This window comes from Mustela lutreola, chromosome 7 (genome assembly GCF_030435805.1).
Source record: "Mustela lutreola isolate mMusLut2 chromosome 7, mMusLut2.pri, whole genome shotgun sequence".
Lineage (NCBI taxonomy): Eukaryota > Metazoa > Chordata > Mammalia > Carnivora > Mustelidae > Mustela > Mustela lutreola.
Window position 1 is genome coordinate 55288584 of NC_081296.1, and position 19101 is coordinate 55307684.

At 50.5% G+C, this 19101-nt stretch overlaps 1 protein-coding gene across 2 annotated transcripts in view; it reads left to right on the plus strand.

Moving 5' to 3' along the window:
• Positions 1-19101, plus strand: part of CORO2B (coronin 2B) — a 127575-nt gene that overhangs the window by 87257 nt on the left and 21217 nt on the right. For both annotated transcript variants that reach the window (XM_059180929.1, XM_059180930.1), the window contains exon 3: positions 18347-18463. In XM_059180929.1, coding sequence (XP_059036912.1) covers positions 18347-18463 — 117 coding nt within the window. The remainder of the gene's footprint in view (positions 1-18346; positions 18464-19101) is intronic.

Consider the following 19101-nt stretch of genomic DNA (forward strand, 5'->3'; position numbering starts at 1 on the left):
AGACCAGGCCCTGTAAAACTTGGAAGGGGACTGCACAGGGTGCACCGGCCAGGAGGTGGAGATTGCAAGGGACCAAAGCAAGTAGTGTTCTGAGGGGGGAATGGGACAGGGCGGGAGGTGGGGTGAAGCTCACTCACAGAATTTTGAGTATGCCTTACTCTTTCAGAAACGCAGGGAAAAAAATGCAATGGGGCGTGGTCCCTAGGGATAGCAAATAGGAAGGGATGAAAGGACCCTACTCTACTGAGCGCAGCTTGGGGAAGACTTACACCAAAAATAATAGGATTATCCCCAGGGATAACAACATGATTTGGTAATTTGGAGTTGTGTGTGTGTTGTGTATACTTTTTGAATGTCTTCAAGTTGTCTTCTTTGAGTATGTATAACCATCTGACTCTCAAGAGAAGCCACAAATGGCTCAGTGGCTCAGGTTTGGAAGTGAGAAGAAAAGGCAGCACTAGAATCAGAAAGAACGCTGGTCCGAGACAGAGTGGCCTGGGAGGGGTGGAAAAGGAATAAGATCGATCAAGGCATCACACCGGGTTCTGAGGCGGGGACCTGCCACTCATGAACCTGTCCTCCCCGCTCCCCACCGCATGGCATCACTGGGATCACAGGTGGAATATGAGCTCAGGGACCTGTGGCTTGGGTCCGATGCATCTAGGGGAAGGTGTCGGGATCACCCAGTTGACGATGAGCTGGGTGGAGGAGAGGAACAGCTAGGAGAACCCAAACTCCAAAGGAAAGGGACTAAGAACAGGCTGTGGCTTGGAGGGTAGTGAAGGAGTGCCTGGGAGCTGTTGTGAGTGCTCAAAACCCAAGGAGAGGTGGGGGGTGCAGTGTCCCCTCTCTTGCCCTTCAGCAGCCACTAGGAAAGGGATGCCATTGGGAATGTCAGAACTGGAAGGAGCCTTGGGATTCATCAGGGTCCATACCCTTGTCTTATAGGTAAGGAATAAAGACCCAGAGAAGGATAAGTGTCTTGCCCAAAGTCACACAGCACTGTGGATGGCCAACTAGGACAGAGACTCCAACTCCCAAGAGCTGGCAAATAAAAAACTGGTTGACTTTGTCTATGTGGCTCCAGAAACAGAGCTAGGCCCTTATGGCAAGACACATAAGGAAGTAGATTTTCATCTCCGTATAAAGAAGAATTTTCTAGTGAATTGAGCACAATAGTGAGCTACAGTTGACTGGGAACATTCAAGTCAAGGCTGGAATGTGAGTCAGGAACCCTGGCCTCAGGAAGAGCTGGTTTGTGAAATTTCCTCCCACACTCTAGATCCAGAGTTCTGGAAGTGGCTGAGAGCAGTGCCGCCACCGCCCTCTGCTGGTCAAATGGCAGTAGTGCAGCATTCCCTGCTTGGCCACCACACTGTCCTCTGGCCCGCCCAGCCAGGCTTTCCAGAAGGGAAGCAGCCCTTTGGGATCTGAGAGCTCCCTGCTGGAGCTTCCAGAGACTAGGTGGGGATATCCCCTGCACATACGTGCCAGAAGGCAGGAGAGGTAGGCAGAATCCCCGACCGTGTCTGTAACCAGGGAATGAAGCCCGTGAACCATCCTCAGGTGACCCCTTACTGTGCCCTTCCCGCAAGCAGGGCTTCCAGAACTGGCATGAGCAGGGGGCTGGGGGGACTGAGCACTGAACCTGAGTGTCTGCAGACCTGGGTGTGGCCCTGGGAATAGCCACTGTTCGTGGACTCCCTGAGTGACTTGAGCAAGTGCCCTCTCTTCTCTGGGTTTCACACTGATGGTGGGGTGGAGGGGCAGGGGCTCTGACCACCAGAGGCTCTCACTGGTAGAAGCTCTTGTGTGGGGCACAGCATGAAGATCACGAAACTCAGTGATGGTGAATGACCTCATCAGCCAAAGTCTGAAGTTAATAGTTTGCACCGACCCTGGCCACTCTGTTCATTCTCATCTCCCCATTTCCACCCTTCCAACCAGTACCCTTAGTTTTTTTCCCATCAGATGCATCTCATGGAAAGTTCCCAAAGTGCACTCACAGGAGTTGTCAGTATCCAAGAACATCTCTCCCCACTAGGTACTCCTCAGGAATATCTATATGTTAAAAGCAGCAAGGTATAATACCAAAGGAATGAATCCCTAATGGTGGAGTTTCAGGTATGAGTCAACTGAAGAGTCAGTGATCCTTTTATAAACCAGCAAGATTTTAGAGTCAAGAAAGCTTCCTCCTTCCTTTTGTGCTGGTCAGACCACAGCCTGGAAGTACAGTATTGTTCTCCGCTCTATGAGCCATACTTTAATTGGGAAATAGAGCAGAAGGTAATCTGAAGAAGGCAGCCATGATGGCAGAAATACTTCTGATCCAGCAGGAACTGGAGTGTTTGTACCCCCCCCCCTTCCATGTGCTCTGGATTCGCCTTCCAATGTCTGCCTTCTGCTTTGCTGTCATTCCTTTATGAGGCTTTCACAGTACCTGGGCGGCGAGTGACGGGGTGGGGGGGCGAGCTTGTGTTAATTCTCCTTCTTCAGTCCATTCAGCCTCTGTTTGGGCCTATAAATCCGTCCCTTCCTCTAGCTGCTTTTCGCAGGGAAAGAGTACATTTCTGAGGACAGGAATAGCACTTTCTAGACACAGGAAAGATGCCTTGGTGTCTGAAAAGAGGTGGTGCTCCGGGGGAAGGTGTGAAGTCCGAGGTCATGCCTCAGCTCTGCTACTTTTTACTTTGTGATCTTGAGCAAGTTGATTAAACTTTCTGGGCCTCAGCTCTCTCTCATCTCTAAAATTAGAGAGCTAGTACCTCCCCAGGGGAGTGGGGAGAACTCAGGGACCGGTTTATAAATGTGTCTGCAAACCATAAAACCAGTATCACATAAAATAGTACACCTAGATCCAACCAGCCCCTGCAAGACAGCTTTGAGTCTTGCCTCTCCATGTCACCTTAGACTAGTCATTTGTAAAAAGGAAATAACAAGCTAACACATATTTGAAGTACTTAGAAAATATGAACGATATAGGTGTTCAGTGAATGTGAGTTATGACTGCATCTCCTGGAAGAGAGAATTCACTCAGTCAGCCAATTTTTGCTGAGTACCTACTATGTGTCAGGCACTGTTGGAAACATTAGGGACCCAGCAAGAAATAAAACAGACAGAAATCCTGGCCTTCCTGGGGCTTACATTCCAGTGCAGGAGACAGACAATAGGGTGAGGTGAGGAATATAATAGAAGATAATGCTAGGAAGAGAAATTAGGGAAGGGGACAGGAATGGGGGAGGGTGAAGTTGTAGTGACAACTTTAAATTCAGTGGTCAGGTACTCTCATTAGCTCAATTTGAATTAGATGTTCATCCTCATCCAATCAGCTGTATAGGAAGAAAGGGGGTATGATTCCAAATCTGATTGGCTCAGCTTTAATTAATGCTCATTCTGATCCAATCAGCAGTGTGTGTGTGTGTGTGTGTTTGTGAGTGTGTTTCGGGAGTGACTAACATGGCTTCAGGCCTCCCCATCTATAGATAAATGCCGTAATTAGGGAGTCATTGTGAGCTGCACAGACACTCCAAGGGAGGACCCCTGAATTCAAGCAGAACATTCTCCATCTTTTCCTGGTCAGCCTTGGCTTTTGACGACCTAGGGCCAATCTAGCTGAAGTCTTTTTCTTCACAGCTATCAGGATTAGGGAGACAGAGGTTAAGGGGGCCACTTGAATGGCAAGGATCATTGCCCTCTTGTACCCCAAGTACTGCTGTCCCTTTCTGACTAGGGCTTTATGTGCATGTGACATCCCCAGAAGAGCTGCTCAGCACACAGGCTGCTGGCTGCTAGCTCATCGAGCAACCCTGGGTAGGTTAGAGCCCCTTCACACCCAGGGCTCCGCAGTGCAGGGTGTGGGCTCTGGCAGACAAGGAAGCCCCCATTTCTGTGATGATGGGAGCCCTCTCTTTCCTCTCCCACCCAGAGCCCCCAGAATGTGGCCTTGGGGCCAGGGGACAACCAATGGAGGCTGTTCCAGGGATTGACGGGTGGGCGGCAGGGGCCAAGCTCAGAGGAGCTGCCCACACTGTCTCCTGTGAGGGGCCCCAGACCCACAGGCACCGCGCTCCCCACCCCCAGCTTTCACAGCTGCTGCATCTGTTGCTGCTCAACACAGACCAGGCCTCACATCCACTTATTGTTCAAGAATTAGAGTAGCCCCAGGTCCCTGGGAGGATAATGGATCTGGCTGGAGGCCAGGTGGCAGGCCTACTAGGGGATGTGTCCCCTGCCCCACCCCCCTCTAGCAGCCCAACCCCACTGGATGGTAACAGCCAGTCTCTTCCCAGACCCTGGGTACAGATGAGGGAGAGTATGGACCTTCTGCAGAAGGTCACCTGCTTCTCACTCATACATCCATTCAATAAAAACTTACTGAGAGTCTCTCCCATTCCCAGCACTATGCTTGGTGTTGGGGCTATAGCCACGACCAAAACAGACAGAATGTCATGGAGCTCACCTTCAAAGGGGGAGATTTCCTTTCTAGGCGGCCAGTGCCAAGCCCAGGGAGGGTTCCTGTCTGTGTTGGATGAGGACATAGATGGAGGTTCAGTTTATAACCACAGCCGGTCAGAGCTGGGAAGGCCCCGATGGCTCAGCTCAGTCCCACAGACACTTCTGAGCACGTGTGGAGGGCCTGTGTTGGGCTGGGGTTGCAGCTGGGCTTAAGTGCCGGCCCCACCCGTGGAGAGCTCACCAGCTCACCGATAGGCGATGGGCGGAGGAGACTCAGCCCAGAGGCACTGAGCGCAGTTGAAGGATGGGGGCGGCCAGATGGGGGTGGCAGTGGTCCCGGGTGCAGAACACAGGCAGGGTGGGGATGTGGACCCTTATTTTGTAGATAATAAAGATAAGTGAGGTTTACTGAGCACATATTTGGTGCCAGGGCTGTGCCAAGGGCATTACGTTTGTGTCTCCTAAAGGAACTGAAGTCCAGGGAAGGAAGGGACTTGCTCACTCAGTGTGCGCAAAGCCAGAGCCAGATACCAGCTCTGGGAGCTCGGAGTGCATGCCGTTTGCCCCTTCAGCCACCACCCCGCCACCAGGGACCACCAGGCCTCAGCAGACGCAGTGAGAGGAGGCTTGGGATGGAGGGGGGCATCTAAGAAGTGAGCTGTTCACCTTCCATTTAAAAGAGACTTTCAAGGCCATTGATGTCCCAGGGCTACTGCCTCTGAGATGGCGCAGCCCCTCCTCTGGTGTCTTAAGTATCCCTGATGGGGATGTCTGGGTGACTCAGTGTGTTAAAACTTCTGCCTTCAGCTCAGGTCATGATCTCAGAGTCCTGGGATCCGAGCCCCACATCAGGTTCTCTGCTCAACAGGGAGCCTGCTTCCTCCTCTCTCTCTGCCTACTTGTGATCTCTGTTTGTCAAATAAATAAATAAAATCTTTACAAGAAAAAAAAAAGATATCCCTGAAGGACGGGTCCCCTGCCCTGCCCTCAGGTTCCGCAGCTTCCATGTGTGCAGGTGCCAGCCCAGGGTTGAGTCTTAGCCAGGAGGATGCCAGGCATTGGGTTCCTGCAGTGTCTGGATGCTCCGGATGGATAGTGGGCTCTCTAGAGGGATAATTCCAAAAAGATGAAGCAGAGGAGTAGCCCATCTCTAGGGGGTGTGAATAGTGCCCTGTGATCCTCTCCTACGGCTGATAAAAGGAGCACCCAGGCAACTGGCCGCATGTGGTTGGGGGGATTATTTGATTCTGAATATACACTGACATTGTGCTTAGGGCCAGAGGGCACAATAAGCACGTTTCATACTTTGTAGGTTTCATTGGGCCCCATACTCTGCTGAGAACCGTCCATGCTTATCTCATCTAAGTTAAAGGTGCTGATGGGGCCCCTGGGTGGCTCAGTTGGTTGAGCACCCAACACTTCATCTCAGCTCAGGTCTTGATCTCAGGGTTTTGAGTTCAAGCTTTTTTTGGGCTCCATGCTGGGTGTGGAGCCTATATTAAAAAAAGAGGGGGGGCTGATAATCTCTTGGGAAAGACAACCAACATCCATGAAAGAAAGCATATAATACAAGGTAATGCTAAATTGAGAAGCAGGGCAGCATCATGGTTAGAGAACCACAGAAAAGGATGCACCTTGTGAATGGTAGCTCCTTTGAGTTGTGCAGTGCACAACCCATGCAACTATCCAGGGGATCTGGTAATATTATTCTCACTCAGACAGTTTATGGCAGTCAACAAAAAGTTACTGAGATCCTGCCATCGGTCAGGCACAACTGCAGGCCTTCAGGTTACAGCAGAGAACAAGCCCCAGCACCACGCCTTACATAACTTACATCCTAATTCAGAAGTCACATAGGCTGAGGTCTGAGTCCCAACCTTGCCACTGTATTAATTAATCTCTCTGAGCTTCAGTTTCCTCATCTGTAAAACGGTTACAATGATGATATGTGCTTCATAAGGTTATTGTGATAAATAATTGAAATAACACTTGGAAGGGTGTCAGAAAATGGCAGCCATGGTGGGGCATGGGGGGCACAGCCTTGTGAAGCTGATGGAAGAGGGAAATCACAGGTTGTGGAGGGGTTAGACAAGATGTCTTAGCAAGAGCAGGAGTCAGGGTGTCTCCTGAAGGATGGTTAGGGCTTATAGAGGGTCCAAAGGAGCAGGTCCCTCTAAGGATGGGTGTCCTGAGGAATGTGGGGATGGACAGTGAAGAAGCCACAGGCCAGTGGGGAGCCCCTGATTTGGGGACTGTGTTTTCCGCAACCAAGGGTCAGGACACATGATCCGGCAAAGAAGCTCTGTGTTTCTTCCAGATGTGAGAAGCAGTCTGAGAAAATTCTGGGATTTAAGGAGATTTCTGTGTTTTATTAAGACCTGAGATATAACACTTAACATAGGGTCTGTCTCTTGACAGATCTGAGAAGTATGACCCCAAAAGAACCAGTCAAACCGGTAGGTAAGGTTAGGGGAGGGCAGGTGGGATCAGGTTGTGGGCCCCCAAATGCCAAGCAGATACTTGAGGAGGTAGGGACAAGGCAGCTGACTGAGTCAGGATTCCTGGTTGCTAGCAACAGAGGTCACGGTGGCCCTCGTGAGCAGACAGGGGTTGGGGGCCCTTCACGGATTCAAGGGGCCGGGTGTAGTGAAAGGTCAGACTTGGAACCCAGGGAAGCACAAAGTCAGCCCCTGAGGGCCCAGAGCAGGAAGTTGGGTCAGTCGTTGGCCATCCTGGGTGGGAAGTTTCATTGGCCACAACATGTCAGGCATTCCTTCCTGGCCCCCAGAGGGCCCTGGATAGGAGGAGCCCCACTTCATTCTCATGATGGAAGATGAGGAGCTGCATCCCATCAGTCCCCCCAAATCAGGAAAGGAACTTGGATATCCAACTGCCCAAATTCCTACAAATGGTTATACCCGTGGAAGTTTCCAGAAGAGCTGTACAATGAAAGGGATAATTATGGAATTCCAACATCACACTAGGGTTCCAGAGGAGCCAGGCACCCAGGAGACTCACTGGAAGGCTGCTGGAGCACCTCGGGGATGGTGTGGGCACAGTGGGTCCGGAAAGGGCAGATGCAAAGGCATTTGCCGGGACTAACTTAGCAGAGGCCTTGGGCATCCTCTCTGAATGCTGAGAGCAACCCCGTGTCTCTGAGGCTTGGTGAACAGCTGTCAGGGCTCCAGAGGGTCACATGGCCCCCCGGAAAACGTTCAGACGTCCCCTTGCTGTTCACCAAGAAGGGGCGCAGGGCTCAGGCAGGATGGAGAGAATCATTAGCAATGATGGCCATAGAGATGGAAGCCCCCCGGGCGGCAGGTGTACCACAGGCTTCCACGGTTCCGAAGAAGAGGCGGAGGCCCACAGAGGCGGGAAATAGCCCCAGGCCAAAGCCAGTGAGCAGCTGTCATCAACCCCAGTGCTCAGACCCCCAGGCTAGGGACTGGGACAGGGAGGTTCAGTGGTGTTCCCCAAACCCTGGGGGTGAGGAGAGGACTAGACAAAAGCCCGTAACCCCGAAGTTGCTTCCCTTCACACTGCAGGAGATGTGCAGGGGTGTCTCAGCAAGGGCCTCAGGCCAGAAGTTGTCCCTTTCTCTCTCCTTCCATGGCTCAGACAGCAAATGGAAAGGATCTTTATATTCTTGGCAGTAGTCCCTGGAAAACACAGGAAGTCCTGAGGCCAAGGGGTCTCTGTGGAGATGGCCCCTGTGTATTAGACGTTCAGGCCTTCAGGCCCAAAAACAGAGGACTGACCCAAGAGCTGCTCCTGACTTTGACTAGGTTGCCCCTCAGGCCCATCCAGGCCTCTATCCCTCTCACATTCGGAGTGGGTTCCCACTAGGGCCCTCTCGGTAGCAGGGCCCCTGGGGAGAGGCACCAACCGGGCTTGGAGGAGCGCACAGGATGAGGCCTGCTTGGGGCCAAGAAATGGGGAGAGACTGCACAGCCAGAGGCTGACCTCACGATGCTCCGGGCCTCGTGTCCCCAGGGCTCCCCTCCTTCTGGGAGAGCGAGGCTCTGTGGCAGTGGGGAGAGGCCAGGGCTCTGAGCTCCCCTGCCTGCCTTGAGAGCATGTGTGAGCACCCTCCTTTTCTTTCAATTTTCTGCCTGGACTAGAAATTTGCCTTTCTATTCGTCATAAAACAAAATAAGTCTTTCCCCACAATTTGCATAGAAGCTGTCTTGTATTTTGTATTTCTGTATGTTTTACATTTTTGTCATATTTTGTTTGTTGTTTTTGGTTTTAGTTTTGCTTTGGTATTTTTGCCAATTCTTTCATGGTTCCAACAGGTTACGGTTTAGGTGTTTCTGCCCACACACCCCTTCCCTACTGTGGGACATTGGGAAAGGATGGGGGTTCTGGGATGCTGGGCCTTGGATCCTTCCCTCTGCGGTCTCTCCCCCACACCCTTTTCCCCATCACACTTAAGGCCTGGGATACCGGGAAACCTGCTCCCTGGGCTGGGAGTCCCTCCCCAAGCCCCTCAGTTCCCTACGCATGTGTAACATAGTTCTTGCTCTGCAGGAATTGCTGGGCACTCCTGGGTCCCTCTGCGGCACATTCTCTCGCGCCGAACCATCAAAGGTTCCCATTGCCGTGGGACAGAGTCCAGATTCCTTCTCAAGACCAGCAACTTCCTCAGCCTTCTGGTCTAGGCCTTCCTCTGTGGTCTTTCTCTCTCCACTTACTTGGCTTTCCAAATATACCTGGGCCTTTGCAGGTGCTGGACCTCTGTGTCTTAAGCATCCCTCATGCTATCCGCTGGCTGTGTACTATCAATCCGTTAGATCTTTAGCACCTCCTCCGGGAAGACCTTCCTGATTTCAGACTCTCCAGGACTTTCCCTCCTCTGGCTCCCATAACTTCCCCTCTCCCCCATATTTCTTCCACCAAAGCACAGCCCACCAATTGTCTGGCTCTCTGTTTATTTCCCGCAGTAGATTAATAGCAACCAAGGGCACAAACCCACCCCCAGGACATCCTAACAGATTTGTCAGTTTGGGGTTTTCCTATCTTCTTTATGTATTTAAGCATAAAGTTTTATAAAAGGTGCCAGTTATCAGGAAACTGCAGAGACAGGCATGAACTCTGAGGTCCCAGGAAGCCCGCCTCCCCAGTACGCATACACATAGAGTCACTCAACATCTTCCTATCCCAGACTCAGGGAGCCTCTTCCTCTCTTCTCATGGGGTCTGCAAAAGGATACTGCCTAGGACCGTGGACAAAGGTGGCCCCATCATCTGTTCTTCCTGGAGCCTGGAAGAAGTGTGTCTCCCAGAGCTGAAACACCCAGAAAAACAGGATTCCTCACTGCTCTTCCCCAAACAACACCCTCTCTCCACCACCCCCACCATCCCACCCCCCTGAGCCTTTTCCCACTCCCTCTGCCCATGCACACATACACCCATACAAACACACCAGGGATCTTAACTGGAAAAGTCAGCAAACCCTTTTCATCTTGAAAAACACAAAGATAAAAGAATGAGGGGGAAAATCAAAACAGGAAGCCGTGGGGTTAGGAGGCTTTCTGAGGTCCTGCCATGAGCTCGGCTCTGTCCGGATGACTAACTTGAGAGCATTCACGGCCCCTTTCCCACACTCTGCCCTTTGACTCTGAATCTACCCCAGAAGCTCTGCCCCAGATGTAGAGTTTCTCAAGGTCACAAGAACAGGATCCAGAATTATCTCCCAGCATAGGGATGGGAGAGAACATTTGTCTAGTCCTTGGATGGTATTTTCTAGGTCTCAAGAATGGGAAGGGGAGTCCGGGCTGAGGGAACGGCATGAGCAAAGGCCCAGAGGTGGGAATCTGGGTGGCACCCATTCACCCAGCTTGAGTTCTTGCTATGAGCTGGGCCCTGAACAAGGCCCCAGACATGCCTTTATCAGGGTCACTGACCTGGTGGTGTTCACAGCCCCGTGGCAAGGACGAACCAGGAACAAAAGTCATCTAGGTAGCGGGAGCATTGGAGACAGGGGCATGGAACTGTGTGTGGCCTTGGTGGGGTACCAGCAGTGGGTGAGGGACTCTGTCCAAGCAGGACTCAGCTGCGATGACAATGGCTCTGATGTCTGAATAAGGAGTTTAGCTTTTCAAATCTAAGCAATAGGGAACCATTGAATCTTACGGAGCAGGGGAGTTACTGCAGCAGAGGTGGTCTCTAAGTGACAGAACGGAAGATGGATTGGCGAGAGAGTTGAAGAGAGTGGACGCTAGAGGCAAGCAGACAAATCGGGGACCTACTTCAAGAATCCTGCAGAACAATCCTGCAAGCTCTGGCGTGAGTAAAGCCTTCCATCCAAATTAGATCTCCTCCCAGACCGCCTGAGAGTCTGAAAACCCAGGAGAGTACCTGGGGCCCAGAAGGCTCTCTCTGAAGGCTCTTTTGGTATCCACATAGAAGACCTGTGTGCGGGAATGGACTGACCCGTTAGCCCCCAGTGTCCTCCTTAGAAGGTTTCCGTGTATTGGATTAACTGGCCAGAGAGATCAGAGACCTGAACTACGGGACATGAGAACAGTGCGTTCCGATTGGGACGGAGGGAGGGAGCAGCGTCAGAGGCCTGGACACAAACGACCATGTGGGTTGTACATGCACTTGTGTCTAACTGTCTGTGCACGCACATGTGTGTTGGGGATTGTCCCTGGCAAATCGGGTCTACTTTGGGGGGGCACCCACACTTGGGGTGAGGGGCACACCATGTTTAGGAGCATGGGACGCCCCTTTCACTCCTGCTGAGATGGCCATGGGGGTGCCCAGGGCTCCGATCCTGCACAGACTCATCCTGGCCTTCATTTCAGATGTGGTGACAAGGGACAACTGTCCTCCTGTGTCCAGTCACACCTTCCCCAGGCAATACTCATTAGGAGCACAGGCTGGAAGTACTTTGTGAAGTGTCAAGGGCTGTGAGCTGGGGGCAAGGTCCTTCAGGCCCAGGGCCAGGACTACGCTTCCCATTTTATGATGACTCTCTCTCTGTTAGTGTCACCTCCCGTCTGGAGGAGAGAGAGCAGGGAAGATCGCAAGCAGCCGAATGGGGTGTTCTGGGAGGCACGGGACAGCGCGGAGCACAAGTGTCATGTCTGGGTGGCCAAAAACAGCTGCCCCACCGAAGCTCGGAATGCCACCCTCAGACCTCCCAAATTCTGTTGCCCATTGGAATACTTGGGAATCCTGAAAAAATACCGATGTCTGGCGCCCCGGTCCCAGTCGTGGCGATGAAATCAACAGGGGAGAAACCTGGGCACTGGGATTTTTTTAAACTTCCCGGGTAATTCTAAACTGTAGCCAAGTGTGAGAATGGCCAGGGACGGGAGAAACTGTGTGAGGGGAGGGGGTTCTCCAAGAGCAAATTCAAGGGGCTTCACAACAGACTCACCAGCCAGCCCGTCCTGAGGAGCTCACAAGAACTTCTGACGTCCTACTTTGGGATCGATGGCCACGTTTCTCTCTCCTAGGCAAGTGTCTCACCTCCAATGTGGGACAGGAGGTGGCAGAGTGGAGGAGCCTCTGCCCGGATAGGCCCAAGTGCAAACTTCAGCTTCCTGTCTCGCAACTCCTCCCCTTCAGCACGGGAGCCTGGGAGCTCAGTCTTCCTCTACTTAAAATGGATTGTCCCTGGAGGGTTATAGAAGCATTTCATGAAGCTTTGGAGGGTTATTACAAGAATTAAATAAAACAACGTACATAAATTAATTGCTCAGCGCAAGGCTTAGGGGTTGGTGAGCCCTTGTCCACCGATCTGTTGTTACCATCACTGCCACTGTCTTCGTGAGTCTGGCCATTGCCCGTCTTTCCAATAACTCACTTAATGTGACTGTCCACAATCTATCCTGGTACCAGAGAGGCAGCAGCCTGGTCTGGCTTCCTACAGTTAAAAGGACAGCCACAAAGAAACAGAAAAGGTGAGAGCCCAGGGTATGGGAATCTGGGAAGCCCAAAGAGACCAAGGGCCAAGTTCAAGGTCACTCAGCCACTGAGGTGAGTTTCTGGAACGGGGTCTGGCAACTCTACCTCTGGCTCAGGGTCTGTCCCTGCCGCCCGGGCTGAGCAGACTCCCCAGGTAAGAAATGCTTCTGTGTACAAAATTCAGCTTTGCAGCGGTGGGAAATTCTAAGAAGCTGAAGCTGCAGTGTAGGTTGTTTTGAAAATATCTGGTCCTCTCTCAGTTCACTGGGTTCAGGTAGAGCCTGGACAGAGGCCCAGAGCACTCGTGGCTCCTGGAGGCAGCCTTTCCTGGGGCGGGGGCGGGGGGGGGGGGGTTGGCTTTGGCGGCCCGCATGCATGCTGCACTCTCTGAAACCCGCTTGCAGTCCATTATACGAATTTTATGCCATTTCAGGGAGGCTATTTCCCCCCAAACAATTCATGGGGTAACAACGGAGTAGAGAACTTGTGTGAGCAAACGTATTTATGTTGTCCCCCACCCAAAGCTTCTGAAATATGTAAATCTGGTGGACACCAGCCTGCCCCTCACTTTTTTAGGACTTACTTAACCACAGCCAGAGAGGAACATCTTTCTGTCAGAGCTGTGGAGTGGGTATGTGTGTATTTTTAATAATATCTATCTTTGTGATAGATGTTATTTTAAATGTTCATCGTAGAAGAATTGGAAACCATGAATATATAGCTCACCCGAGATCGCCACTCTTAACGTCTGGATGTATTTTCTCACAAACTATGTGTTTTTTTAATAGATAGGGATCATTTAATGTACATAGCTTGCTTCTGACTGATTCACTAAACATAAGCTCTTGAGCAATTCTCAAGTCTTTAAATATTCTTTGAAAATACAATTTTCAGTGACCTCATAATATTCTTTTTTTTTTTTTTAAGATTTTATTTATTTATTTGACAGAGAGAGATCACAGTAGGAGAGAGGAAGGGAAGAGATCACAGAGAGAGAGGAAGGGAAGCAGGCCCCCTGCTGATCAGAGAGCCCGATGTGGGACTCGATCCCAGGACCCTGAGATCATGACCTGAGCCGAAGGCAGCGGCTTAACCCACTGAGCCACCCAGGCGCCCCCATAATATTCTTTAATATCGGTGTACTATAATGCATTTTGGCAGTGCCCCCTTGTTGGACATTTATTATACTATTCTCTATTGTAAATGACACAGCAGTGATGTCTTCCTATGTTTCTCTATTGATTCCCCGGGTAAGTTCCCAAAGTGGAATTATTAGCCAAAGGCTATGAACCTTTCAAAAGTCCTTGAGACACTAGGATAAAATGCACCTGCGAGAAGGTGGAGAAGCTGTGTCCCGGCTTCTACAAACTCTGCCTTCTGGGAGATGAGGTGTACTTAAAATATGACTGGACCCCCACCCCCACCCCAAACCCCAGGCTCCTCCTTGAGAAGGCTCAAGGTATGTAACAGCTGCAGACCAGCATTTGAAGTTGAAGGCCCGTCTCACTGAAGGGGGGGCCGGATTTGTCCTTTGAGGCCTCCAGGTTAAGGCCCACAGCAAGAGCACAAAGATTTCCGTCGGGATTCTAGGATTCTAGACACCAAGGAACGGGCTTCCCCACCCCACCCCAGGAAGCAGGATCTCTGCCTCAGCTCTGCTGAGGTTGAAGCTGTCTTTGAGGTTCAAGGACCAGTTGGTAGGTTAGACCCCAGGACCCCTGACACCCTACCACTGGGACACTGGGAATGACCATCTCCACAGTGATCCTAACAATTATGAAACACTGAAAAACCCTGACTCTTCTCCTTGGACACCTGCTGCCAAGGGACAACTCGGCAGTTGTCCTGCTCCCTCGGCTGTGAGATGAAGTTGTCATGAGAGTTAAATCAGATTACATTAATGATCGCTATTAGTGTTGGTGTGTGTATCAGGAGGAGAGTGAGTGAGAGAAGGTGGTGTTGGGTAGCAGTTATGAACCAGATCTGGATTTGGACTCAAGTCACAGCCCCACAGACTACTTAGAACAGAAAACAGAGACATTTGCAGGTCTGGGGGGAGGATTGTTCACATTAAATAAAAATAATACAGAACAAGCTTCCTTTAGAACATCTGGTACCTGCATTTTATTTCTTTGTTCTTTCATTTTTATGCCTCTCAAAGCAGTAATGGTCTAGAGTTCATAACGGTCTAGTGCCGCTAATGGCCTGTAGTTCAAGTGAGGAGCTGTAGTCCGCTCACTGCATTTTTAGGAGCTCTGCAAGCTGATTGGTACACGTGGCCATTATTAAAAATTCAGTTATGCAAACTTGTGGTTAAATAAATGACATCAAAAACAAAGGTACTGAGTGTTAACAATTCGTTACTCCCTAGCTATTTAATTACTCTCTGTGCTCTCCAGGTGACTGCTGTCTATAATATCCGTGGTAGAAACTTCACATAACCATGTACTGTTGTGAGTCTCTTCTGACTCTTCTGTTGCTGACATCACCTTGGTATATCGAAGTTAGCCTGGTGGGAATATTTACACCACGGAAATTGGCAAATGCTCCAAATAGGGCCTTTATTTTTTTTCCTGGAAAAGCAGGTAAACAGTTACCAGCACACCACTGCCTGTAACTTCAGTACCCACCCCCCCAACTTCGCTACATTCCCCCAAATGGAGCTCTGCTCCTGGCTTTTAGCTATTTCCTTTTGCACTTATCCTCATATTTCTTAATTACATGCTTTCACCACCATGTCTAGATTTTTAAATTTTAGACATTGTATGTTGACTTCCTATTATAGAAAATGAGCATCTGGCTCTCTTCCAGCTCAGTCTCCCCTCTTACTACACACACACACACACACACACACACACACACACACACACTTTCCATACCTCTGTGCTCCCAGTATGCTATAGTATAACTTTTTTTAAAAAAATATTTTATTTATTAATGTGACAGAGATCACAAGTAGGCAGAGAGGCAGGCAGAGAAAGAGGAGGAAGCAGGCTCCCTGCAGAGAAGACAGCCCAATGCGGGGCTCGATCCCAGGACCCTGGGATCATGACCTGAGCTGAAGGCAGAGACTTTAACCCACTGAGCCACCCAGGCACCCCTACAGTATAACTCTTATTTCAATTAATATTCAAGATTTACATTATTACAGCTATGTAAATATTGTACATAAATCATTATCACTGTGATTTACATTTGCTTTCTTATAGAACCTTTTTCCTGGGGTTAATAATTGTGTTTTTTTTATTTACTTGATTTCTCCATAGAACAGTGGTTTTCAGACATTTTTTCTTAGTAGTAGAACTTGTCTTTCAAACAAAATGTTATGTAGAACCTTACAGTATAAAACAGGAAAAGCAGAGCTGCCACATCGAAAGGGGGTTCTTCCCCTGAGGGCTGCCATGTACAGCTAAGTAGGTTGTGCACTGTACAATGGTAGGGGTTACCATTCACATAAGCAACAATGTGATTCAGTCACGACAATCATAACTCCCCACCCTATTGGGGAATGCTTCCATTGTGTAAGGCAAGGTCCGCGGGGGAGGATACATTACATCAGGATCATTCTCGTCTTTAAAAAGACTTATTCCCTCCCCAGTGCAGGGCTCTGACCTCACTCCGTTCTGAATAGGTTCCAGGGATGTTGCTTAACCTGTCCTTCCAGTGCATAACCCACACAGGCTGTGGGCCAGAAGCTGTTGTTAGCTGATGGCCACCTATTGGCTGATTCAGTGCCCTTCAGATATGCCTGGGCTGGGCTGGGAGCCAAAAGTATCATGCACACAGCTTTGCTCAGGGATCACACAGTTCAGCCTTTGGGATTAAATGGAAAGGATGGTGCCATCAGAGAGTGTGTGAGCTGTGGGAGCAGACAAGGCAGGACCTATCTACCCTTGGGAATCAGGGCTGGAGGAGAGGAGTTGGCCCAAAGGACCAGTGGGATTCAAAGAGCTCAGCTTTGAGGGTCACACCTAGGCAGGAACCCCTGATTTGCTTTCAGCTGGGTAACTTTGGGCAAGTGGCTGAAGCTTCCTGGGCCTTAAGTTCTTCAGACCTAAGTCTGAGATGTGCGAGAGTCGAAGAAGGTCACGTGTAACCCTGACAAATGCCATGGGCACATGTGGCTCAGTCTCTGCTCAGAGTCTCATTTAAAGAAAGAGTCCAACAGCCCAAAGGTAACTGTAAAGGTATCATTCTAACTGCTTCCCCCATAGAATGGCAAAGGGGACCCCATTCCTAACTGCTGGTGGTACTCCCCAGATGTCCTTCGCCTCCATTCTGTAATTTTCCCACAATGCATGGCATCAACGAAACTCCCCTTTGTACACCTCCGATCGATGCTCCCTCTCCCGTTTCTCTGCTTCATCTCTCACGCTCTGTGCTGTTGTCATTTGCTCTTGGGTCTGTTTCTTCTTCACCCATCTCGCCATTGCTGTGTCACAAAAAGTCAGAGGATCTGGAAATGAGTGGCTAGAGATGCGGGCAGGACTTGGGTGGGGAGAGGTTACAGCAGGACACACTCTGAAATCACTCTTGCCACATCGTGCTGGTGAAGCGTAAGGCACATGAAGCAAAGAGGCTTTGCAAAAATTGATTCTCTTCTTCATTAGTCTGTTGAGGGGCCAAAAAGGGGGGTGAGGTATGGCCTGCCTGAGGGACCTCCAATGACCTAACCACCATCAGCCGATGGGCTGTGACTGGGAAAATCCTCCCTCTTTCCTCAGATGCTCCCCAAACCTAGCATTAAAAAAGTCCTGGGGATGGAAACACAGCTTCTGCCTATAATTCTCCTTCCCTTTGTTAAACATGGACCTCCCTTCCTTTCCCCCTCCCCCACATTCTTTGTTTCATCTTTTGTGGAGTCCATCCCTTTGAAGATCACCTTTCAGGTCCTGCACCTAGCACATAGCATATGCCAGGCTTGTGAGGAGCTGGATAGTCAGACAAGAGACAGATTCTGTCCTCAGTTCCTCGCAGACAAATGGAAACAGGCTGCCATTGCACCTGATGGTGTCTGTAATAGAAGGAAGCCTCGAATTCTCTGAGCACACAGAGCAGGAGCTCTTCCCCCTTGAAGAATCAGGGAAGACTTCCTGGAGGAGGTGTTATTATCTAATCTGTATGATAATACTACTACTAACACATACTAAGCATTTACGGTAATGATAATCTCCGCACAAAGCATTTTGCTAAGCATTAGCTCATTCAGTCTTCACCAAAGACAGAGGCTGGTGTTACTCTCCTCATTTCAAAAAATGAGGAAACTGAAGCTCACAGAACTTCACTGACTTTCTCACGGCCACGCAGCTAAAAGGCAGCCGAGCTGTAACTCAAACACAGGCCTGTGTGCCTCCATAGACCATGCTTTGAAACACGTGGCACTGTGTACAGCTGTTTAAGATGCACACTGAACAAGGCTCCATATCTAGCAGCGGCATTGTTCACATCGTAGGCAGAGTGACTTACGTGATGGCGTTCAGGTGGACCCAGAGACTCAGGCCTCTTTGCTGACTCCTGGAGCAGCAGGAAGGACATCCTCCCCTGGAGGGCAGGGGGGAGACTATGGACACTGGGGAGAGTACACATGCCCCCATGTCTGGAGATGTAGGCTGCCAGGACTGCTGCCCACTAGGCTTTGGTTGTTCAGGCGAATAAGAGCATCTTTAAGCTTTTTTACTTGAGGAAGGGGTACCTTTTCCTGATTTGCACAAAGAACTCATGTGGACTAACAGCAGACCTGCCTTATCGCTCTGCTGTGTATCCCCTTCCCCATTACCATTCAGTGTTGGGGAGAACACAGCCACAGAACAATTTGGACCAGCCTGAGGCAAGGATGCAAAGGTGAATAGGACAATGGGAGGTCCTGGGGACCTTCCAGTCCAGTTTAGAAGCCCACAATAAAGGCTCTCCTTTCAGGGTCACCCTAGGACAATCAAACTAATCCTCTTCTCTCTCCCTCTCTTTCTCCTTGGCAGACGGGCAGGATTGAACCCAACTACCCCAAGGTCTGTGGTCACCAAGGCAACGTGCTGGACATCAAGTGGAACCCATTCATTGACAACATCATTGCCTCGTGCTCAGAGGACACATCGGTGAGCAGGAGGGGTGATCCCCAACGAGAGTGGACCCCCAGGGGGCTCCTCCCTGCTTTCTCCTGGAGGCCTCCCTTTCCTAAACTCCTCTCTTTCTCCTACCTTTGCCCTTCTTCTGTCTTCTTTTCATCTTTCCAGCCAGGCCCAGGATGGGGAGGGAGTTAGGAAAAGGACCGAGAGAGTGAATCCATGAATATTTGACAGATCTTGTGCCTTTAGTGTGATATATTTTGGAGGTGTTGATTTTGTAGGTGAGAATTAAAACACGAAGTTTAGGGATGTGATTCAGCGCTCATCTCAAGAGAAGACCTTCCTCCCTGTCCGTGCTTTCCCTCCTGCCCTTCCTGGGCTGGGCAGGATGCCACTGGAGCTTGGGGTTTGGAGGGTGCAGCGGTCGGGGCTGAGAGCAGAGGGGCCCAGAGGGAGAGATGGCAGGTGGGGGAGCGGCCAGTCCTATCTTTGGGGCGCCGGGAGCTCAAGGAGGTGTGTGGTGACCACAGCCGGCTCCGTCTCTGCCTGCCGAGGTGCTGGGCCCCTGTCCCCAGCCATGAGGAAGCAGACATGCTCTCCCTCATACCAAGCTCCTCCACTCTGAGCTGGAGTGTCGTTGGTCCTCACGGCCACTGCCACCCACACGC